The sequence below is a fragment of the Heliangelus exortis genome, chromosome 30 (genome assembly GCF_036169615.1).
Source record: "Heliangelus exortis chromosome 30, bHelExo1.hap1, whole genome shotgun sequence".
NCBI lineage: Eukaryota > Metazoa > Chordata > Aves > Apodiformes > Trochilidae > Heliangelus > Heliangelus exortis.
The window spans coordinates 3,152,916-3,178,255 of record NC_092451.1 but is presented as its reverse complement, the minus strand read 5'-3'; the positions used below and the strand labels follow the sequence as shown (position 1 = coordinate 3,178,255).

General features: G+C 41.6%; 1 protein-coding gene across 6 annotated transcripts in view; it reads right to left on the bottom strand.

Moving 5' to 3' along the window:
* The window catches only part of LRRTM4 (leucine rich repeat transmembrane neuronal 4), a 397,419-nt gene that overhangs the window by 165,952 nt on the left and 206,127 nt on the right, over positions 1 to 25,340 (bottom strand). For 3 of the 6 annotated variants that reach the window (XM_071729320.1, XM_071729323.1, XM_071729321.1), the window contains 3 exons: positions 24,835 to 24,976; positions 14,668 to 14,876; positions 11,094 to 12,640 (listed from right to left, as the gene is read on the bottom strand). In XM_071729320.1, coding sequence (XP_071585421.1) covers positions 11,094 to 12,640; positions 14,668 to 14,671 — 1,551 coding nt within the window. In that variant the 5' untranslated portion in view covers positions 14,672 to 14,876; positions 24,835 to 24,976. Of the gene's footprint in view, positions 1 to 11,044; positions 12,641 to 14,667; positions 14,877 to 15,127; positions 15,388 to 24,834; positions 24,977 to 25,340 lie in introns of those variants that run through there. The other 3 variants (XM_071729325.1, XM_071729324.1, XM_071729322.1) reach the window with 3 other exon arrangements.

Below are 25,340 nucleotides of genomic sequence, written 5' to 3'. Positions count from 1 at the left end.
TTGTTCAGTGAATGCTTCAAGCCAGTTGCCCTGCATCAGTAAATTGCTGTTTCTGTGCAGTACATACTTGTTTTCTGAGGTTTTTATTTGCTTAGTGACTATGGCTCATTTGAGTACATTTCAGCTCTGGGATGCATTTGTAAATAGCTTACTAAGAATTAATAAATAATTAATACATGCTGTAAGAAACTATCCGAAATCACATGTGACCTCTTATTTATGGGATTATCCTGTTTTAATATTCATCAATGATTAACCAGTACATTAAAAACCTCTTACAAAATTTATACATAGCAACTAATTAATTGAAGTAGGGCTAACCCAAACCCTCTCTAACCTGCCCACCCAGTGGAGATTGAAAATAACAATGTATTTTTTTAAAAAGGGAATAGGTTTTACTTTTTTTTTTTTTTTTTTTCCACTTGAACCCTTGATGTAGCTGAACAGGAACTGAGCAGTGTAATTTCAAGTTTGTCAGTGAAAGAACATATTCATTTAACCTTGCACCCTTGACAATAAGCACAAAACCAAAGTTAAACACTACCCCTATGACACTACTCAGAAATGTGATTTAGAATCTGGAGAACCAGACAGGAAACCCACTGATTTCAGTTCTTCTGTGGAATGCACATTAAAGCCAGACTTCAGCTCACTCCACTGCAGGGCTAAACCATTTGTGCACATCACATGAAAAGCTTTCCAGAAATATCACCAACGTTATTTCCTATCACAGCATTCCAAAAAAGCATTTGGTTTTTTTGAAATAAAAGCTGATAACAGTATGAAAATAATTTGGAAAAGCAATGTTGCATGTTCTGAACATATAAAGCTGACCCAGATATTTGCTGTATCTGAATTTACACACCCAACTCACCCAGATGCAAACCAGTGCACTTTGCACTTCCCCAGGACACCAGGCAGGGCTTCCCACAAAGTGGGCAATGGCTGCTGAGAAGCCAAACACATACAAATAAACACAAATAAACACATCAGACGTTTTTCCAAGTGACAAAAACTTCGACCAAAAACTTGCAACAAGGTATCAAGAAAGGTCTTTGAAGCTGTTGGGGTTTGGGAAGGTAAAGTTCTGGGAAACCTCCACAGATCCCTCCTCAGCCACACATTAAATATCAGACACGTCCTCCTCTCCGATTAGCTTAATGTCACTGTGGAGAAAGGGATAATTTTAACAGCTGGATCAGTTATTTTTCACTGTGAAGGTTTTTAACCTTTGCAACAAATTATCAGAGCTGTGGAGCTTCCCCTCCAAGTCTTCAAGTGACTCTGGAGCCACTCTTGGTCCAAAGAAAGGACCCTGGGACATTTGGTGGCCCTTGAAACAGAAGGAGGAGCAGACACCTGAGTGTCTCTTCTCCTTTGGAAATGTTGTATGTCTGTCAGGGTGAAATCCCCTCCAATCTCCAATAGACATGAGAGGAAGTGAAATACAGGATGCTGAGCCTGGCTTCTACCTATGGCCTGTGTGAAAAACTGCCTGAGGCACTGGTAATTTTAGTCCCCTGACTATTACCAAAGACAAAAGAAGTCTGGACCTGGTCCTCAAAAGCTAATGTAATAAATGTTTGGGAGCTAATAACAAATACTAAAAGGTTAATCAATGCCTCATATTGTTGAAGCTTTGTGCTCACTGGGACTCTTAATATATTCAACAAAGAAAAGTCAGCAAAGAAAATACCCCTAGATTTTTTTTTCAAATAAGAATTTCTAATAATCCAAAATCTCTACTGGGTCACTTCCCATTTTGATTTGTACAGTTTGGTTTCCAGCTGCAAAACACACCAATTGTCTTCATTTCCCCATTTCACTTTGCATGTGACATTGATGTGGCTTTTTAAGCCAGAAGCCTACCATGTGATTTAGAGGCACTGGAAAAGAAAATTATAATGCTGGGGGAAGAAATGGATCAGAAATTTACATTAAAATCATTCCATTTCACTGCACTGCAGAAAACCACTGGGACAAGGGAGCACCTGAGTAGCTGGAAGTCAGTCTCTGTTGCATCTGAACATACTGTAGACATTTTAGAAGAACTAAATAGGCATCTGCTAATACCACACCAAGGCACAGCAGACCACTTCAGCCTGGCTTTTATGCTTAACATTCTCAGGAGGAGGCCCTCAAGGCTCCAGAAAATACCTTTTTCTTTTCTGCTGAAGCTGTAGCTCCAGCCCCAGCCCTGCTCAAGTGGCCACTGGGCAAGGAAGAGAGTGGAAGGCAATTCTGCTCCAGTGCCCTGGGGTGGAAGCAGATGGGAAGGCAAAGACTACGAGACAGGAGAATTTTTCCCAGATTTAAGGATTGGTTTCAATGCTAAACTCTACTCAAAGTCAATGTGACCTCACTTTCTTTTTGTCTTTTGGAGTATGATTGCTTGCAATGAAACAATCTCCTCAATGACACAAGAAGTTAACAGAGGAGTTAGGAACAGTTCCCAAATCCTGTGGCCTCCAGGATTCCAGGGCTGACTGGTGATCACCCTGCTTTCCAGACTCTTAAGGAAGAAGAACATTCCTCCAGCCTTGCACAGAAAGGTTGAGCCTCCAGTGTCAAACCTCTTGCTTATATGTTCTTCAATCTTATTTAATTCTGAATTATGCCAGTCAGCACAACATATCTCTGACTTCAAGTAACCACTACAGTTTCTTTGTCTGCCTGGAAAAGGAAGAAGGATCCAGAGCAGCAAATTAACTTCCAGCCTTAAGCCCTCCCACAGATGAGAGCTGTGCACAGCACCCAGAATGTTCCACGTTCCAGGGGAGCAATGCATAACTGCCTGGTGGGGTTATGCCTAAAGCAAGCCTGAGGATGTTCCCTCTGACATCATTTCTGCCTTCTTCTCACACCCATGAGACAGAGCTGCTCTGAAGCTAGGGAAGATCAAAAGTCAAGTAGTGCTTTGTACAAATTCTCGGTCAGTTTCAGTATTTGCAGCATTTTTTCCTTCTCTTTTTTTTTCACTAAGTGAAAATGACTGTAATCAGAGTTTGTTTCCAAACAATGTGTAATCTCATTAAGTTGTTCTGCCTCTTGCCAGTTAGAACACAGCAGTTCCACTCCTCCCCAGGTGAAGACCTGCCACATGGGAGCAACAGAGGAAAACTGGGTTAAGAACACTGAGGCCTCTATTTCCAAAAAACTTGCATGAGACGTGACACTATATATGGAAAAAAATTATTAGTAAAATGTATTAATCTTCAGGCTTGTTCTGTCTGTTCTGACGTGTGTGTACACACAGACACTGACCATCTGCTCTGACCTTCAGTACTCCTTAATAAACCTTCTGTTAAATTAAATGGATAATGAGGATCCAGAAAAATAATTTCTCTCATCTTCACATAATGTGAGAAGTGCATAGTAATTAACTAGCCTTTAAGAATGACACTGTTGATTATTTCAGGACAATCAAATAATAGCAGAGAAATGGAGCCTGAATGGGAAGGATGGTATCAGATGTACAGTTTAAACAATAGCTGTTTTGCCTGTCATTCATACCAAATTACTGGGGGGGTGAGGGGAGAGGAGAAGAAGAACTATTTATAACCTGTCAGTCTCAAGAATGCACAATTATGATGATTTAATTAACACATGGGGAGGCTTCAGGCAATCACATCGTTCTAAATTTAAGAAGTAGCACATTTCAGGCCCAAGACAATTTAGAACATTAACAAATGCCAGTTGAACCAGGGCAAGGATTTGATGGCCTCGTTGGTTCCCTTTAAAGCATCCATCATGACACAAAGATAATCCAAATGGATGTGTTGGTAAAAGATGAGAGCAGTGAAGAATCATCTGGGGTTTTAGAGGCCATCACACAGAAGGCAAAGCTGATTTTTAATGAGAATAGAGTTTGAAAATGAGCAAAACCACACAACTCAGGTCTATCCATATGATACAGGAAGGAAGAATCACAATATTATTACTTATCAAATAAGTTTTAAGAACTTCTGATTAAAAGCACTATGCAAAAGTCCTTGCTTTTTTTGTCTCACAAAGGATAGAAAACAAAGAGAAGTTCAAGCATCCTCACCAAGTCCTGTTGTTTGCTGTCAGGAGTTTCCTACTGACAGACACAGCCTCAGACCACAAAGCTTTTAGGAAAGCCTCTCTGGCTTGCTAGCACCCATGAACTTCTCATATTCTAGCCAAATATGTTTAAATCTATCTGAAGAACCCCAAATATGATTTTAAAAATCGTTTGTATGCATTGATCTATACTTGAACTAAGAAACACCAATGGAGATTTAGCTGCAGCTAGAATGTACCCAGCTAGAGATCTCAGACAAGCAGTTTTCTGGCTTTCCTTGCCTTCCCCATTCTTGCAGGTTGAATAATTCCCATTTCAGAGTCCAAAACAACAGCGTAGCTGATATATCTACCAGGAAAAGCTTGCTATTTCTTTGTGACTTCAAAAGGCAAAGGCAAAACAAATTCACCCAGCCAAGCAGCCAACATTCCCATGAAGTAACACCCTCTCATGCTGTCCCTTCACCACACACTCTGGCTCCTAACAAAGTTGGAATTTTGCAGCTAGGAACAGAAACAACTCCCAGGAAATCCCTCAGAATTGACCCAGTCATCTTTTTGTCTAGATGGAGAGATTTACAAGCAATGGAAGCTTGTTTGGCTGCACAACAGGCAGATGTGATAAAAGCTGATTAGTGTCAAAAATGTTTACTGCTGCAGCCCATCTGTGTCCTGTCCTAAAATACCTGGCTTGAAAGGACCAAGCACCAGAATGCATCACACAGGGATTTTTCACGTCCAAATGTTTAGGACATGGCTGGCATGGCAGAGGGCTGCACACCCACTGTGCCAAGCATCCAGTCTCCTGAGGAGAGCAGGCAGATTATCTCAGAGGGAGTAACACACCTGCAGGTAACACACGTGCAGGTAACACACGTGCAGCTAACACACGTGCAGCTAACACACCTGCAGCTAACACATGTGCAGGCAACACACGTGCAGGTAACACACGTGCAGGCAACACACGTGCAGGCAACACACGTGCAGGCAACACACCTGCAGGTAACACACGTGCAGGCAACACACCTGCAGGTAACACACGTGCAGCTAACACACCTGCAGGTAACACACCTTCAGAGCTGAGACCTGACCTCTAGTCCTGGAGATGTTCAGGTCTCTTCTAGCAGGGGCAAACAGCCTGCCAAGAGCAGGAGGTGCCCAGGAGCAGAGTACAGCAGCACATCCACAGCTCTGGTTATTCCCAGCAGCCAGAGCAGCTCAGAGCTCTCTGCTGCACCAGCCTGGGTGGTTTAGGTAACAGTCTTAACATCAAGAATCAGGTCAGCTCTGTTATTCTGGAGGAGAGTTTGAGGAATGTTTCCGGCAGCGGGATACATATGAAGAAGATTTTTTGCCCTGTTTAGATTATGTTGTTTTGGGGGGTTATTTATTTATTTATTTTTGTGTACATGTTTAAAAGAAAAATCAAAACCAAATTAACAGGTTCAACAGATTTCTTTGCTATTTCTGCTGGCATTCTCCCTCCTGGAGTGAGCTACACAACAGACTAAAATTGATTTTTTTTTTCCTCCTCCTTAAAATACTGGCAGCACATCACAGAGTTTAAGCAAAAGCAGAAGAAGGGGGGAGAGAAAGGAAAAGAGAGATGAAAAGGGCAAACTGCATCTGTCAGAATTCCAGCAATGCAGGAATCCTTCACAGGGCCTGGGCAATGATTACAACAGGAATACAAGCATTTTCTTCTCCTTTGTACAAAGCTTTTCCAACGCAGTCCTCACTATGTGTATCTTAAATCCTGAAGCTACTAGAAAGTGACAAAATCAGGGGGAGTGAAAAAAGAGGTGATGAGAGGGCAGGGAGGATGATCAGGTCCCCTCCCTGCTGGATGTGGTGTTCAAGACCACGAATCCTCAATGCAGTTTCTGAGATCTGTCAAATAACTGTCAGGGTGAGAGCCAGCAGAGCAAAGGGAATGCCTGAAATGTGGGGGGGAAAGTCCCCAAGCCTAAGGGAAAATTTTGGAGATGTGGGTTCTCCTGCTTCTACTTTTGCCACTGAGTTTCTATGTTATCTCAGAGCAAATTACTTTCAAGGCCTCAGCAGCACCTGTATTGCAAGACCAAATTTAAGACAAGCTAACCTCTCATCTAGGCACCCAAATAAGTGCTCAGCACCCTTCAGCAGCTCCTTTTTGCTAATTTATAACCAGTGTCTCAATTGCTGCCGAGGCAGAGCTGGCTGAGTTGTTCTGGAAATACAGGCAGTCATTTTGGGAATATCTTTGGGAAATCTCACACTGTGCTCAGCCCAGAAAAAATTTCCCCTGTTCATTTATTGCCAAATGACCAGCACTTGTAGAGCACAACTTTCTGGATATTGCCATGATACTTGCAATGTACAAGTATGCAATGCTGATGAAGGCTCTGAATGGTACCAAACCCAAATTACTACCTTTGATCCTAATCCTGAAGACATTTCTAAAATTTACCTTCTCCTCATAACTCTCTCTGGCCATGTGCTGAAAAGATGTCACCCCTAAGCCACTTCTGACATCCTGCTTCCTGAGGGAAGGCAGCACCTTGCTTACTCTCCCCATACAAACACTGAGGGAATGCCAGAGTTTCAATAGATTGATTCACCCTTCAGTTAACAACTCAGCAAGAATTCAAGGTCCACCCACAGACACAGAGGGGAAGAAAGAGAGGCAGAAGAGAGGCCACTGCTACAAGAAAGCTCATGTAACAATGCCCACCCAACAGGGCTCCAAAAGAGGGTTACAGGAAAGGCAATGACACTGTTTTGGCCCTAAAACAATGACAGTAGTAACAATTAGTAGTAACAATTAGTAACAATTACTGCTTCCCAAACTCCTCACCCATCACCTCCCATGTTCTTGGCTTTGTAACTATCTGTGCAATCACCTTCCTTTGCATTGCCCCATTTTTTTTTTTTTTGCCAATGCATTTTGCAATTTTACCAATTCGCATTGCTACAATGAACCTCTGACAGGAAGGCCTTGCTGGGTATTTCTTATAAAAATATAAAGCTGTATGACCAAAGGAAATACAATTGTTCTTAAAAGGAAGTACAATTGTTCTTAAAAATAATCAATACATTCTGCTGAATCAGAGTGATTTCACTCATGAGGTTGCAATACCCCCTAAACTCATCCTCAGCCCCTGGGCAGCCCTTCTAGAGTTGAGTTACAGAACTAAGGACACCCTTACAGAACTGGAACCATAGACTAAACATTATCTGGGCCATGGAGATCATTTTGTTTTTTCCTTCTTGTGACAACAGTGGCATGCCAACATTTCCTTTTAAATTAGGCTCAAAGGGACGAGCAGCCCAAGTCTGCATATTTTCCATTACTTTATCCATCTATTTCTTCCCACTGGCAAGAGGGGAGGAAGCAGAATTCAAAGTCAGCATCATTTTGTATGACTGATTTAGCATGTATGAATACAAGTGTCAACTGCCCTGGTCTTCACTCCAATTGAAAACCCAGGAGCTCCCCAGCAGGGATGTACTTGGATGTGAACAGGTGGGCTTGTTTGTCAAGTGCTGAGGTATGGTTAGACACTGAGAAGTGAAAGCACAGAAGTAACCTCACAGGGTCTGTGTCAACCTCCTCTCAAAGGGCTTTGCATCAGCTGTGCTCACTTAGCAGAGAAAAGATGTTCACTTGGCTGTTTGCTTGTTTTGTAACTGTCAGCCTGAGAAACAGGAGATTAATAACCTTCCAGTGGAAAGGAGGAAGCATTTTTGTTTTTCTCCCCACATAGCTTCATTATGTGCTATATACAGATATTTTGTGTGTGGAATGTATGAAATACATAATATTATAGCTTGGTTTGTGAAATTGCTTTTTGTGCCTCCCAGATCTTCAGCAAATGTACAAATAAATATGAAAAGGAGAAGGAATAAGATGCACGTCCATAAAGCAAAGGAAATACCAAAATAAGATAGCAGCAGTCTCCTAACTGGATGGGGAGAGCCAGAATCATGAGGATCCAGTTATTTTGGAATCCCTCTCCAACAGACTGAACAGAATATCCTAGGCCAGGTGTCAGTGATTATAATCCCACAGATGCCAAGGGAGTTGCTCCCATTTACAGCAAGCCTGACCTTAGCACTTTCTCTGTAGTACAAGAAATAATTCATAAAGTACAGCCTTGAGAAAGCAGCCACCCAGACTGTACCTGCAGCTCAGTCTTGCAGGAGGAGCAGACACAGAGCAGGTCCCGGGTGCCTGCACTGCTCTGGTGGAGCTCCAGACCTCACTGACCTCACCCCAAAACCAATCCCAGCCCTGCTCGTGGGCAGAACCTGCACAAACCCCTCAGGGGGCTGTTCCGAGGCCAATTCTGCCATGGAAAAGAAGTGGTTTGTGGATGAGATGAGCTGGGCACTTCTACAACCAAAATCCACACAATAGGAACATTCACACCACCTCAGGCCACGCTCAGGAACCATCCACTCTCACCAGGTACCAGCAACACAGCATGCTGAGGCATCTCACCCACTTAAAATGGCACTAAGTCATTATTTCTTTTGTGGGACACATAGTTTTTGGACACCATACTGCTTACAGGTGTGTGTGGGGGAAACAGACAATCATTTGAAAATAATAACTAAAAGTGGTGAAATCAAGAAACTTCTAAGCAATGAATTTCCTTCAATTTTGGTAACCACTCTTCTCCCCTCCAGGAAGTCCTTCTTTTGGTTGAAGCCTCAGTCTGAGCACAGTGAATAAGCAAGTCAGACCTACAGGAGGATGGGCCTGGGCTATGCCCCATTTCTACAAAACAACAGTTTTCCTACAAGTACGTACATTGGGAGATATTAATAAATGATGAGATCTTCCATGTTCTTTTTATTCCCCCCAAACATGTTAAAACCTTTCCATTGCTGAAGACACTATGAGGATTTTTTTTTTTCTTACCATTTTTAAATACTGTACAGTGCATATCTATCCTTTTACAAGTGGAACCTTGTAGCTATGGAGACGAAAAATGTTAAATCCAAGCTGAAGACAGTACTTCTGTGGGGGCTTGTGCTTACTACATGTGCCTTCAAGGATGTGCTGTTTTCTCTCTCCTGAAATCTTCTGTACTGATAGCCAGTGCTTACTAAATCACCACACAAATACAGAGTGTACTTTCCAGCAGGCACTGCCTGGGACAGCACTGCAGGGTTCAGCACAGCCTTACTGATTTACACCATGCCAAGAATGCCACAGATGACAGGATGAACAGCTTGAGTCCTGTAAAGCTGTGCACCAGCTTCACTTAAACTCGACAGAGGAGTGGAATGAGTTGTTCTGGTAGGGCCACAGCACCTGGCAACCAGGCCAACTGGAGTCCTCTTGTGTTTAATGCTGTAACAACCAACATCAACGTGAAGAAATTATGATTATGCCACGCTGGCCTTCTGTCAATGAGAGCTGCCATCATCCAAACAATCATAAAAAATGTTAGTCTCCCAAACAACCTCACATATTCTCTATCTTCTGTGCACCATAATCATGATCTAAATTCTATTACAGGTCATGGTTTCATTACATGGACTTTCAGTTCTGGTGTGCAGATTTAGCTGTCCTCTATATCATCCTGATGTAAATTAAACAGCAATTTATTCAAGCTAACGAAACTTCAGTGGTGTTAAACTTGTTCATGAAGACAAGACAGCTTTTCAGGTTAAATTAATGCTCGCTGTGACAGCCAGTGAAAATTCAAAGTAACTTTGTTAGCATTATTTACTTTGTACTTGTGCTGCTAACAGGAAATAAACACACTTTCATTCACATGGGACTGGTAGAAATAACCTGGGTATGACAGGTAGGTTTGGTTTTTTGAGAACAACCACCATCCAGTAAAGATGACCCCAAAGCATGCACCCTTTTTTTTTCTTCCCCTTATCTCCAGTGTCAAAAATCAGTCAGGGATTTCAGGTGCCAAATATGGAACATGTTAAAGATGCCCTATGGGCAGAAAGTGAAAACATCCACGTTTAAAAAGCCAGGATCCTAGAATTGCAGCCTGCTCAGCACTGCTCATCTGCTTGTCCAAGACATGGATCCAAATCTACCACGGTCCAACCTTATTTGCACAAACAGATAGGAATAAATTTCAACAGGCACATAAAACACTCTCAGGGAGAATGTCCCCAACCAAGAAAGCAAAATCAACCACAGTCCCCTAATACCACATCATGGGCAGGATTTAGTAACAAGTACTGAAATGTAATTGCACAAATCCTCCTTGCCAGGTACACATAAGCAATGGCATTCACAAGTGAAGACATTTTATACACAGACATTAACAGAGTCATTGACAATCCAGCCCCAGCTGAACAACAGACAAGAGAAGCACTGAGAGCTTTTCCTATTTGTGCTTCCCATGTTGCTGAGTCAAAATCATAACACAGCTTTAAGCGTGTGAAACTGTTAACCCCAGCAGAGTCATCTCTCAAGCTAAGTCTTCACTGATCACTGAAATGAAAACTTTAGAAAGCCACGAATCCCACTCTCCCAACTCAGATATTTGTAAATGTACAGTTTGACCTGGGGCCTTTACAAGGCTCAAGTTCAGAAGAGCTCATAAGGCAGCTGCTATGTTCCTGCTTCTCCAGGAAAACAAGGGAGTGCCTAACTCCAAGGTTGTGCTGCAGCCCATTATCTTTAAGTAGGCCATAAACCTCTAAAGATTTGACATGGGGCCTGGAGTAGAGAGGTTTCCATATTTATTTTTAAAAGAGAAAAGGTTCTTCAACCCCTCTCTTTCTATCAAAACATTAAAAACAGGACTGTCTTGTAGCTACTGATAATGAAATGGGGACTAACACTCCAGACACCTTCATCGTTTATTTCAACTTAGTCTATATTTTTCATGACTCTGACTTATTCCAAACACCCATCATCACAACCTGCTGTTGTTATTTAACGAAATAAACTTTGCTACTGAGCAAACCCAAAAGCAAAAAAATCTCATTAATCTTTCCAGTGGTTAGAGACACCTCAAGAGCTTCAAACATTTACCTCTCCTTCCCAGCAGCTGAAATGGGTTTAGGAGGATCATGGTTCATACCTCACATTCCCTGGAGCCAGAGATGGTATAGGTGCAGGGCCCAGATCCATTAACTGATACATCCATGGTCTCAGAGTTTGTTGGCTTGTAGTCCACGTAATACTCCTGTAAAGGGGAGTTCATTTGCCTCTCAGACTCTCGGGCCTTTTTCCTGCGCCTCTTCATGAGCGAGTGCTGCTGGAGCTGCTTCATGCTGGCTGGGTAGCGCTTCCACGACACGTAGATAACCAGCAGGATCATGGCCACGGAGAGGAAGAGAGCCACGCTCCCAGCAATGATTTTGTGGAAGGAAACGTGCTCGTACTCTGGTTCCACTCCAGGGGTCGGGAGGTCTGCAGAAGGGCTTGGCAGAACAGAGGTTGGCTGATTGCTCTCGAGTTTGGAAACGGTAGGTTTAGGAATGAAGAGAGGTCTCAGGGGAGTTTTGGGGGCCTGGTAGGATCTTTCAGTAACCACTACCTGGATTTCAGCACAGATATTGTATGTTTCCACAGCATCGCTCACTTTTTCACCCTGGATGTGTTTAGGGCCTGCACATATCATTGTGCTCTCTTTATTTCCTTTGAAATTCTTAAGCCAAGTAAACAGAGGACAAATGCTTCGAGTACATTCCCACATATTTCCGGACAGAGTGATGGAGATGAGGGAGATCCACGTATTGATGGTCTCCTGGGAGATGTTGGTGAGTTTGTTTGAATCCAGGTTCAGCTTTTGCAGGTTGGGAAGGCACTGGAAGGTCCCAGGCTCCACCCCTGTAATGTCATTTCCTGATAAATCCAAGTTGTGCAAGGAACTCCAAGTCCACGTTAAGCCCTGGCTAATAGACCGGATCCTATTCCACTGCAAGTAAATGGAGCGCAGGTTGAAGAGGCGTGGGAAGTGGGCAAAATTGATCTTAGAAAACTGGTTGTGCTCCAAGTGCAGCTCTGTCAACTTCAGAAGGCCAGCGAAGGCGTTCCGGGACAAGCTCCGCAGGCGGTTGTAGCCCAAATCCAGGAAGTCCAGGTTTCGGCAGTCCTGGAACACGCGGATGGGAACGGTTTTCAGGGAGTTGGACCTCAAGTGCAAGATCAAGAGTTTACGAAGTCCCTTGAACTGCTCGGACTGCAACACCTGCAACTTGTTGTAAGAGAGGTCCAGATTGCGGAGGTTGGGGACAGGGTGAAAGGTTTTGTTGTGCAGATAGGTGATTTTATTGGAGCTCAGAATTAATTCCTTCAGCCTGCGGATCCCCTGAAACGCATCCTCGTCCACGGAGCTGATGTAATTATGGTCAAGATAAAGCCAGATGAGCTGATTCAGGCCCGCAAACTGATTCGATTTGAGCTTCTGAATGCTGTTGTAACGTAAAGATAAGCCTTGAGACCCTCCAGAAATGTTCTGAGGGATGTCTCTGAACGCATGGGATTCACAGTACACAATCTTGCCATCACATCTGCAGTTTTTGGGGCAAGCTCGCTGAGCCCCCGTGAGCAGAACAAACAGCACCATAGGAAGTAGCACTAACACCACACTCATGCCTCTCAGCTGCTTAATTAAATGGAAACCTACAATATTAAAAAGAAAACAAATGTGCATTGTAAAGCTATTAAAACAAATCACCACAGATTACTAACGTCAAGGGGGTTTCTAACAAAGCATCATTGAAGCAGTGATTTTGAAGACAACCTGCTTGCCTCCTGTCTTGGACTTTTTGTTGTGTAAATGCCTGTTCCTCCCAGCTTCTGCCTTGCCATCTCTCCTACCCCATCATCACCAGTACTACTCTCGTTATTCAATTACATTTGTGTGATTTATGATCCTTTAGAAGGACCAAGAGCCTGTTCTCTATTTCTTTTCTCCTGTACATCATTCTCTCAATGTAGCTGGGCTATCCTTATCACTAGATGCTGAGGTTTTAACAATAAACATATTTGTCAAGTCACTGTGCTGAATGCTCCACAGTGCTGGAAAGGAAATGAGCCAAAGCTTCTGGTATTTACGTGCTGCTCAGCGTGTTCTTTAATAAAAGCAATTGCAAGTCCAGTTCCTCCAAAAATTCATGCCAGAAGTGAGAAATCTACTTAATGTAAAGTTTGATCAATCTTTCAAATGTGTATTTATTGTCAAATTTAACAGTAAGACTACTTTTGCACTGAGTGGTTTGTTTTCAAGAGCAGGTTTACTCATTTTAATGTACCTAAAATACATAAATAGATGCAGAGAAATGATGTACAACCATCTGCAGAAGTGTATCATATAATGCTAGTATGGGACCTACCAAGATAATGGTAGAAGACATATTGCTTTAAAATGAACTATAGTCTTAAGCAGATATTAATGTAGTTATCTACATATAGCTGTGAATATCTAAGCATTTATTATTTTGCCTGTCCATTACACACTATAAAAATACACAAATTCTTACATATAAACACTGACCTAGGAGCAGCAAACCACAGAAAGTTTAAAGGGGTATATTTGTATTTCAGCTCCCCCCCCTCTTCCACAGCAATACTGATTTCAAAATTTTGCACTTGAGATGTCATATTTATCATAAAATAGCAATGCTGTTACATGAAGACAGTCCCATTTCCCACATTCTTTGAATAATTATGAAAGGGGCTGTCAGAAAATCCAACACATATATATATGCATGTTTTCTTCAGCCTTTAATAATTCTAGGACTGGTCTGTCCAGAGTTGCAATCTTGCTAAGAATCAAAATGCATTCTTCCAACAGGGAATATTTTAAGGGCCGGTATCTCCTCGACAAATAATTACTTTATTATTTGTCACAGATACAAAACCAACCCTGTGTTGCAGTTATTTAATCCAATTTTGAACCAAAGGACAATCTGAAAAATAATTCCTAATCTAAAATGCCCCTGACTATGTCTCTGCCTTTCACGTTAATGGTTAGATTTTTAATTTAAATTTTTATCTTTTGATACTATGTGCCAGCAGCAGCCAGCTAGAATTATGTTCTGGCTGTTACAGACTTGGGGGCTGGGGGGGAAGGAGGGAGGGAAAAAATAAGACTGGAAATGACTGCTGGAAACCTAGCAGCAATATTTGGGGTATCTCTTCAAAGCCCAAAGAAGCCTTTTCAAAGCCACCTATGCAACAAAATCACCCCCTCTCCTTTGCTTCCCACATACTGCTAAGTGTTAACAGTCCTTTCTGACAGCCTGAATAATACCACTACAGGCTCATCCAATATGAATCTAAACCCAGAAGAATTTTGTGGGAGCTTGCCTCATGCATCCATGTACTTATCTCTAGGTGTGCAGGTGTGTGGGTGGGTGGTACAGGCAGCAAACGTGCTCTCTACAGCCCTTCACTCAGTGCATGCATTTACAGATTAATTACATAGAAAACCACTGCAGAAGAAAAGGTGTGCATGTGCCAGGGGGAGAGGGGGGGGGAAATACACGTTCTAAAAATACAATAGCAAGTACAATGAGTCACCTGGCAAAGGAATGCACTGCTGCTGCTTAGGCTGCTTCCCCCTCTTGAACAGCTAATAATCTAACTGAAAAATATACCATGCAGCTGCAGCCGTGCTAACAAACAAACAAGAAAAGTTCACTTACCCATCCTTTTGTCATCAACAAACGTCCTCCTTCTCCTTTCTCCAGCTGTTTTCTTCTCTCTCTTTCCTTTTTTGCTTTCCCTTTGCCTCTCCCTCTCTTTCAAAAGCTGGTCTCTTCTCTCTAAACCATCAGAATCTTCATGTCACAGCAGGGTTGCCGCTCACATCACCGCCATCCAGCGTGCATGCCAGTAACCCACACAAAGTTCCCTAGAGAGGACAAGCAAGAATTTTGGGGATGAGGAAGGGAAAGGATAGGGAAAGGGCTGGGGGTGGGGAAGACAGGACCAAGGATGGGGGGGAGTGTGTGGGGGGGTAGGGAGGGACTCTAAGCTCTGAGAGCCGTTGTGTAAGTCAGCAGAGAACCATCAGCAGTAAGTAGCAATCAGGAAGTAAAAGCTATAGCAGCCCAGGCAGGTAAACCAACTTCTCTGGCAGATAAAAAACCCCTTTGCTGGTACCTAGCCTTTCTCATTCTGCTGCCTTTTGCCATTCCCAGACACAGCAATCCATCCTCCAGCTCCCCAGTTCCTGAAGCAGGCAGGTCTCCCGTGCTGGCAAAGCCCCCCGTTTAAAAGCTATGCAGGAAAGGTTTATCCATTTAGCTGCTCAGGTTTAAAGTGTTTTGTAGCTGTGCTGAGAGGCAGCTCTTGTCTAATTCAGAAGGCTTTCCAGAGAGTGATGATGCTTTGGAGCTTGTGGTGCTAATGTTCTAGTTTGTGATACACTGAGTGCCCTCCACTGGAGAAAACAGATCACACATTAAAGGCATGAACAAGCGAGCCTGTCATTGCTATGCAGACTTTCTTCCTTCAGAAAAGAAAATTAAAGCCACAGCATTGCCTTGCTCACCATCATCCCTCCCCGGACCCCTCTGCCTTCCCTTGATTATTAAATGTTTATTTTGTGGATTTTCTGGCAGCCTGAGTAAAACACTAAACAAAACACCTGTTCCCTGGGGATTTGGCAACCTGATCTTTTTCTAATCCACCTGACCTGTGTATTTTTCTTGGGCAAATTCTAAATTGTTTTTATTTTCCCGAATTTCCAGGGTGAGAAGAGGCAAAGGAATGTTTGTAGATTAAGTGTCAGTTGTCTTAAAGGGGGAGGGAGGCAGGAAACATCCAAATGGACCATCCACACAAAAGGTATTTAATTCCATGCACCAAGTCCAAATGTGGACACACTGAAACCAGCTTGGGTTGTTGTTGTTTTTTGGTTTTTTTTTTAAATTTTACTCAAAAAATACTGAGTTTGATGAGCAATGCAGAACTGAAGCTGTACAATTAGTGACACCTTTTTTCTTCTAACCTCTCCTTCTCCCCAGCTCTCCTCCCTCCCTCTGGAATCAGTGGCTCTCCAGCCCAGGTGCTGGTCTGGATTTGAGGAGAGTTCAACCACAGACCTTACAGTATGATACTCAAGGCCAGATTCTGAGCTTTTTCAGTTTAGTTCCTTATTCCTGGCTCAGACTCAAAGACCACTGCTTGCCCCCTACAATCCATTCAAATGAAGCCACCCCTGCCCTGCCCTGGTCCCCTGCTGGATTCTCCACCAGACCAAAAATACTGGGACACAGTTTGGCCAAAATGGTTCAACTCCATTTAAAAATAATTCTAAAAAAACCACAAAGTATTCCATAGAGGCAATTTTTCATCTCCTATTTCTGCATCTAGACTGTAACATCTGAAAAAGCTTCTGAAGAAAAAAAAATTGTTTGCTTGTGCTGTTTTGAGTATTCATCACTATAGATGAGATATTTATTTCTGTAAGAAAAATATCATAGGTAAGCATTATTTCTATTCTGAATTGGCCAGCAATACATACACCTCCCTCAAACAAGATTCAGAACTTAATTATCATAAATGATATTGTAAGTACTTTTTTCCATTTCTCTATTAACTACATCTGCATTAGTCAGTATCACTTTAGCTAGAATTCATATTTATTCATGATATAATTCCCTAATAAAGGTAAAGCTAAACTGTGCAGTTATTATAACTTGCACTGACAATTCTCCAGAAAGAGTCCATTTGAAACTCTGCCAGAGCTGAAAGCAAACTGAGAAGAATTAAGTCTAAAGAAACCGTACTGATTTTCAGGGAATGTCTTTTCCTGGATCCTTTGATCCCACGAGAGCTGAAGCAACATTGTCATAAGCTGTCCTGCTGCCATATAGCTATTGAGAATTCCTACAGAATGATTTAAATCATTTTCTTTCCATAAAAATCCTGTAGAACACTGGACTGCAAAATTTTACAAATTCCAAACCAGAAAAGCATAGTAGCTGAGCTAACCCCAAGTTAGCTTTCATTCATCAGCATAAATGACCCTCATCATTTCCTTCTAAATGATATTTTTGTTTTCTATTTTATCAGAAAGTATTTCAGCATTTGCCAAAGAGGAAGTTTTAATCAGTCTAAATAAATGGCTCTAAAAGGTAGAAAACCTCATAGAAGAAAGGAGGCTGCCAATGCCTGTTTGTGGTTTTGTTCCATTTCTCTAGAGCAGCAAGAAGTACAAGATCTCTGCAACAGCTGAGAGGAACCTGACATGTTCTAAGTGCTCAGCTGAGCCTCATCCAACTGGCAAATTTCTTGACCTGACCAAGAGTTACCTACATAAATTATCCATACTAAAGAAATGTGTGTCATGGGATCTACAGCTTCTCATCCAGACAATGGATCTGCACATGTCTAATTAAATTTCTGACCAATATTAACAGTTGTGATTATTCTGTATGTGTGTCAAGTGTGTATATGTCCACAAACACACACACTGTCAAGTTGCCTTGGAATTTTAGCCTTGAGCCTTTCAGCTTACCAAGTTGTTTGCATGCACAAATACTTAAAAATTAACAGCAGTAACAAATATTTACTTGGTACACTGACACTGCAAAATGTACCAACACCAACAGCCCTCACAACCTGCCTCTAAGGAAGAAAGGAACATATCTGTACTTCCCTGTAGCACCAGCAGTTCAATCACCAGAGATTTACAACCTTGAGTACCTTCTCCTAGTAGCACCAGTGGTAGAACTACTGCTGCAAGAAAATGAGCTCATGCTCTTTGGAAAATTTCTTCTTTTCTGCCTGCAGAGATCTCTAAGGTTTGCACTCTTCCTGCATGGTCTTTCAAAAAAAAAGTCCTCAGTGAAACAGACATGAGAGAAATAAACTTCAGAGGTGTTGGAGCCTGTCTTTAGTATCACCAGATCCAAGTTCACCAAGCTCATGACTCAGGCAGTAAATAGCACTTTGTATTTCCCCTTGATCTACTCAGCCATTAGGTTGCATTCAAGCTGAATTTTCAAGGCTTTCCAAAATCATTTAGACTTCTGGATAGATTTAGAGGTCTCAGGCACAAGAAGAACAATTACAGGCATCCAGGCAGAATATAAAACAAGAATCCTCCCTAAAATATTTCCACAACAGACCCATAATTTCTGTGATGACATCCATTCCATAAAGGTGAATGAGTTGAAATCCACCAAGGATGGAAGAGACACCCAGTGTCTGTGCAAGTTGCTGCTGTGTGTAAACAATCTGTACGACTGAAGTTTTACAAGTCTGAGCTCCCTGGAAGCAACAGACTCCTCCAGAGAATTCCTCCCAGACAGAATTCAGCACAGGCCCTGGGTCAGCATCTCCCCCTGACCAACTTCTGTCTCACAGCAGTCACACATAAGTCTTTGCTCCCAACAATTCCTTTTTTATCAGGTGCTAATGTAACCTGATGTGTACTGCAGATCTTCAAACGTGCAGCCAAAGACATAACCCTGACCCAAGCCTCTAACTAAGTACTTTTTGTTGTTTACTGCAAGTACAAAGTTGCTACAACTTAATGTGTAGAGTCAGACGGTCTGAGCTGTAGTGATCCCAGCTTTGGGCTCTGCATCTCACCCAAGATGGCAAATAATGCTCCAGGAAAACTGGACTCTACTGGGTCCAAATACTGGGTTTAGATGCTCTCCAGCTTTTTTCAGACCACTATTCTTACAAGCAGATCATTTCACCGTGATGCATTTTTATCTTCTTTTAATTAAGATCTTACATTTTCCTCAGATATCTATTGACTATTTTTATTTCCAAACTTATCTGCTTAGTGACAAATGTCTAATCTCAGCTCTGATTGCTTTTAAAGCATCTAACAGCCTTAGCAAACCCAATCAAAAATAAACAGGCAGCCCAACAATACAGACATTTCATATCCTAAGATTAACTACAACATAATTCCTCCTCAAATGCTTTTCTATCCTGATGCCAGCTCCTAAGTTTATACCCCTAACAAACTGTTTGCAGGATCATGTATCAGAATTTTCAGGCAGCATGATATTGCCAAAAGATACTTAGGATGTTTACTGATGTCAATATTTGTGAGACTGAAATGAAAAGACGATTGCAACCAGGACAGTTTGATTGCCCTTCACATTAGGTGGGTGTGTGGTGACCTGAACAAAGTGGAAAACAAAATGCTGACAATGTTTTCTGGAATAGGTAGAAGCCTGTCATTGGCAGGCAGTAGGAAACTACAACATGAACCATGAGTAATTGGTCTGTTTTCAGAAAAGCAAAAGAAATTAAATACAGGTACGTGCTCACATCCTTCCTTTTCAAGTGCTGGGAAATGCAACAGAAATCCAGCAAGAAAAAGTAGGACTAGAAGGCTGAGCCAACAATTTCCAGTAGAGGAAGAGGAGGCAGTTGAACAAAAATGTAGTACTGGAGGTGTTCATCAGACACTGCCACACCAGCAGCCTCATTCCAGCCCAGGGCAGCAGTTCCCTGCTCTGAGGAAACGATCAGGTTAAGGCCAAATCAGCACCAGCAAAGCATCTCCAGCTGTGCACACAGCTGGGGACTTCTGAAAATAAAGGCTTGAATTTCTTTGTCATCTTTTGGTGACAGACAAGTCTATACCAGGTAATGAGATGCAGTTGTTCTTCAGGAAACTCTTAAGAAATTAAGTTAAATAAAATACCCTCACCCATCAACTGTATCTACTTGATGATGAATCTCTGCAGCCTTTTTTGAAAACTCCCACAGCTTCTAAAAATACTGCATTTGATGAAAGAATGAAGCTCTAAATACAGGCAAGAAACAAAGCCTCTGCTTTTGAGCAGCTTTTGACAAAGCAGTTTGGGACCTTCATAGGAGCACCCTGACTTCTTGTCTCCTCAATACACAGCACACCCGTGTTTGAGTTTGGGCCACATGAGAAAGCTCCACACTTCCTCTCAGTGCCACCAACACTCACAGAGTCAAACCTGGGTGATGACAAAGACACAGCCAAGGTCAGACAGGCAGCAGCACCTCCAGCTGAGTGGGCAGGAGACTGGTTTTCCCTTCCACCTCTCCCGCTCCAGTGCCACAAAAATACACACTGAACTGAAAAGAGAGCTGCAAAGCATCCATTGCAGTGCATCTGTCTCCTTTTCTTCAGCCAAGAAAAATGGTTAAAGCATTTCCAAAGGACACAAGCAAAAAAACCCCAAACAACCCACCAACAAAAATTCTAGTTTTGAAAAACAATTCTTCCAGTGGCTGGAAAACACCCAAACTCCTAAATGCCAACCATTAAATGTTTCAAACACTAGGAAGTTATTTTGCTTTAGCACTTAGCAGAAAAGCATTACATCTGTAAATTAGCCAGGTTTGGATTTTTCACCTATATTTCTTGAAAACCATCAATAGGAAATAGTGAGCATTTTAAGAAAAAAAAAACCAACTTTCTACTCTAACTTTTCAAGACTGATGGCAAACTGAGTGCACCACTGTAATTGGTGCTGCATCCCTATGGTAATATTGGTATAAGAAGCCAGGAATAATTTCACTTGTGAAAACCAACATTTAATCATCTTCTCCTATTTCTTCCTAATGTAATGCAACACAGCATATTTCAGGTATTTCCTACAGCTTCTCATAACTGCAGCCAGCTAACACTGAAGATTAATATTAACCTGTTAAGATATTCAGTGGCTATAGAAAACAGAGCAGTATCAGTGCAAAGGGGAACCTGTGATTGATAACCTCTCCTCTACTAAAGCCAGCACCAAAGGATTGATCAGCCACTGGGTAACACTCTGAAACCCATTTGTTAGACCACCCTTGTCAAGCAGCTGAGTTTTGGCAGACATTTCAGTGGGCATTTAAGTCAGGTTTCATTCCAGCTTTTAAAAAGTGTTTCATTAAAAAAGATAGGATTTAAATAAATTAATTCACCCCAAAGGACATCTGGACATCTGTTATGTCCCAAAGTAAATTTCTATTTAGCTAAATCCTGAGGCTCTATCTATCAGATGGATAATCTTTGGCATTTATATTCCCTTACCATTCCCACCCCCCATCATTTGGCACCTGCCAATCTTGAATATACATTCTGAAAACAACCCTGCCCATCTGCAGAGAAGGCACTGGGAGGCAGGGGGAATAATGGCCCAAATCCTTCAAGACACCTAATTTGTCAATAGAAGCAGGTCCCTGACAGGTGACCTGGACCACAGCTGGACCAGCTACTGCAGAAGCCACCACCCTGTCTCAGGCATTTGTCCCAGAAGCAGCACATTTATCTGAAAGTAACAGGAGAAAAAAAGAAACCACAAAACCCCAATAACTCTTAAGTTTCCTCCACTTAAATTTCACTCATTAAACTCAAGATGATGCTCAAGCATGTCATAATATGCCATTTATCCACTCATTTCACCTTGCCACAGTGGTTGTGTTTAAGGTCATCATTTACATAGAAAATCATCCTTGAGTTAGTTAATTGAGTAAAACTCATTCCAATCTGGCAATTGTTAATAAATTTGGAGTCCTGCAATTTGGTTGATCCTTGGAACCATCAAGAGGCTAAGAAGTCACTTGCCTTTATCTCTAATGTCATTAAAGCTGGAAACATCTAGGCTCTGCAGTCTGAGGTTACTGCATTAATGTATGGGCATTTATGTTTCACTGGGAAAAATGAGAGTGCTGGCATTCAGGAATGGCAGCAGTGATGGCACTGAAATCAAGACAAGACTTACTAACCCTGGCCTTAACTTTGTGACAGAACCCAACTGATGCTACAGAAGGAATATATTCACACAGCCCAGATGATTTATCAAGGAATGTTAACCAACACTCATTCAGATGATCACCTTTCAGAAGGTTTTTGGTTTGCACTTGTTAGTTTTGGTGGAAAGAAAGAGTAGGTTCCAGAGGATGACAATATTTTTTCCCATTTCTTTCTGTTCATTTATTGAAATCTATTTGAATGAAATTATTTCTTATCTGTGGAAAAAAACTCACCCTAACTCTTTATTTCAGTCTGAATAAGCTTTCCCTTCTTCTTTTCATTTTATTTTACACTTCATTCCTATGCTCACTCAAAAAAATTAGTATCATGTATGAACAGTACTGAAGGAATGGTTTATAAAGGTTTAGTACAATGTTACTACTTGTGTTAATATTCTTTTAATTAGCAGTTGCAGTTCTAACATACAATTTATAATGAAGGCTTTACCATCTTTAACATCTACAAACCATGCATGCAATTGCTATTTAGCATTTGTTAGCCCTGCATAAATTACATATAACTGCAGTGCTTGTATGAAATATGATCAGCTTCACTCAAAATGTAACTTTCATTGCACATTCTTTTTCCATACCCAATCCATGGGAAGTACTTAAGCACAGGAAAGCACTTTCACATAGTAGGAAGAAAGCTTACAACACTGAATCTGAAGTGTAAATTCAGAGAAACTACTCAAGGACAAGATCAGAGAGGGTGTGGGAAACTGAAAATAAGGAAAGAAGCTTCTTCATAATCTCTTTGCAATCTTCCTGGTGGCAAGAAGAGACCAGGAGGAAATCACATGTTTACGGTTTCTCTCCTTAGCATTAAAAAAATGCCAAATTAACCATTTTTTTAAAAAAATAAACCCCCCCAACTTTTTTCCTCTACCCACCAGCATCACAGTTAATCTCATTGCAATGCAAACTGTCACACTGTCCTACCAACAGAGCTGGGAAGACTCTTCTGTCTCCAGTGCACAACTCAAACCATTGGCTGAGCCAGTGAATGGGTCCATCAGACTCCTGAGCTGTGATGGGGGTTCTGAAACAAGGGGATCCAGTGGACCCCAAAGGAGGATGAACAACTGATTCCCAAACCAAGCATCAGAGTGCCACCAGCCAACCCCAGCTGGAATCAGAGCAGCCTGGTCTGAAACCAGTGACCTGTGCAGAAAGGCTGTGTCAGTGTAATCACCACTGCTATTGAGGCAGAGATATTTTTAATTAAAATAACAGCAACTAAGAGACCATTCCAGCTGGCCAATTATTCACCACAGGACTGACTATGCTGCACTTCATTAAGAGACTGTAGAGATACAAGTCATCTCCATGTTATCAGGAAATGGACATTTAAGCAAATTTCTTCCCAGATCTGGGATTAAGAGTGGGAAGGTACCTGTTATTAGGTAGAGGCTGCTGCAATTGCCCATTCACTAAAGGGAATTGTGAGTCCAAGGAGACTGCTGGAGAGATGATCTTGTCACAGGGGCATCACTGCTTCCAAACACACACAAATGTTTCTGCTTCCCAGCACAGATATCTTGGTCTTCTGTAACATCACCTACATTGCTCTCTTTGGCCTCAGAACACCACTGCATCAGTCACTCCTTCCAACTACTTAGCATCAGCCCCAGTGGAAGTTATTGACACCTCCAATTAGCCTGTTCAGCTTTCAAGTAAAGATCTTCAAGTTGCTGCATTCAAAATGAGCTTGCAAATTCTACAGGCTCTAAACATGTACAAATTCTCCAAGCTAAGCTGGCTCATTTTGCATGAAACAGATGTGTCCACACTTGATGTGTACTAATAATGTACATACACAGATAAACAGGAGTCTTTAGGTATGTAAATAAGCACATGTATTTAATGAACTACTTTGCACATCAGGTTTTGCTTAGTATGTACTTGGCACAACGCTGCTGAACAGAGACTGCAGACATCTCTATCAACTTAAGTGGCAAGCCTTGCAAAACATACAATTAAACAAAAAAAAAATACAATTTACAGGCAAAACAATAATTTGGGGGGGGGAGGGCGTAATTTTTTGACTTCTAAGGTGTTTATGTTGAGTTTTAAAATGTATCTGCAAATGAGTGTCAGTTAAGTACAAGAGGGAAACCAGACCCTGTCTGCCTGAATGGTTTAGGAGAGAGTTCCCTAGAAAACTGAGCACTGGGGGTGGCTGCAGCAGCAGGCACAGGAGGACAGGGACAGAGAGGGTGTGTGCATGTCTGCATTTCAGTTCTCCAGATAATCAACTTTTTCATACTTGAGTGACAGCATGAGCCAAATAAATTCAAAATCTGCTTGTGCAGTTGCTGACCCACAAAGACTCCTGAACCTTCTGGGTTTTTCTGCTATGAAGGGTTGTCACAATCCTGTAAAGATGACACCTGGCCTCTTTGATGACAGAGCCAGCCTCTTTAAGAGGTTTACTAGCACAGCTAAACTGATTTTAAAAATCATGTCTTTCATAGGTTTCATAACTAGTATACAACTTTTCCAGAATACTCTAGTTAATCAAGGCACACAAGAAGTGACCACATCTTGCTTATCTGCTTATACAGCAGCTAGCAGAACAGGTCAGTATTTCAGGATGTCTTTATCCAGGCTGTATTCACTCACTTCTTTTTAATCTGGTCTCATTCACTAAGGATTAAACAGATACACAACTCAGAACTTAAAGTCTGCAAATAAAGCTGGCATGAATCTCTGTTTCAAGGGATGCTGAATAAGTGAGCAATTGGAATATAATGGTTGGAGCAGTTTCAGGAATATATTGTCATCCTGTGCTGAGGTACAACTTCTGACACTGAGGCTCCAGTGTCCTGTGACTTATTGATCCAGGTTCTCATCTTCAACTCTTCATATGCTAAGGGTTTAATTGTCAGCAATTCATGATCACTGCCATTTGGTTGGTACATTAAAACCAGCACACAGTAAAACCCTCTCTGGATTCCTGGAAGTGTCTGTACTCTGTTATAAAGTACTGTAGATTTTAATACAGCAAATACAATCAGCTATACTGGTCCCCTACCTGTACACATGGTTTCATATATACAGCTAACAGAGACTTCAGCAGCTAAACAAAGATGCAGAGGGAATTAGATACACACCTTAGTGATTTTGTGTAATTGTTTCAGGCACCAGTCAGCACACTCAGCAAGTAAACAGCTCTGTGAATCAGGGTTGAGTTTCCTCATATGATGCTCACACGAAAGAACAGGTTTTCAAATGTAAAGTAATCACAACTGGGACCTGAAATGGAAGAAGAAAACACTCATCACTCCTTACGTTCCATTATTTCGGATCTCTGAATGACCAGGTGGGTAAATAAACAACAAATCAAGTCTTCAGATACTGCTAACAGTTAATTTTCATTTAAGTGAAACATTCCAACCAATTTCAATTTTATATTTTATTGAATTTCTATGCAAATCAATTCAAAACAAGAAGCACTCTAAAAATAGGAATTTTAAAATCAGGGTTCATTCCATCTGACACATGCAACCTGGGATAACATAAGCCTTAATTCTTGCAATGGTTTTTATTTGTTTGGGAATTCAGAAAGGCTGTCTTAAAATGTTCCCCTTGTCATTCTACTTCTTATGCTCCTCAAATC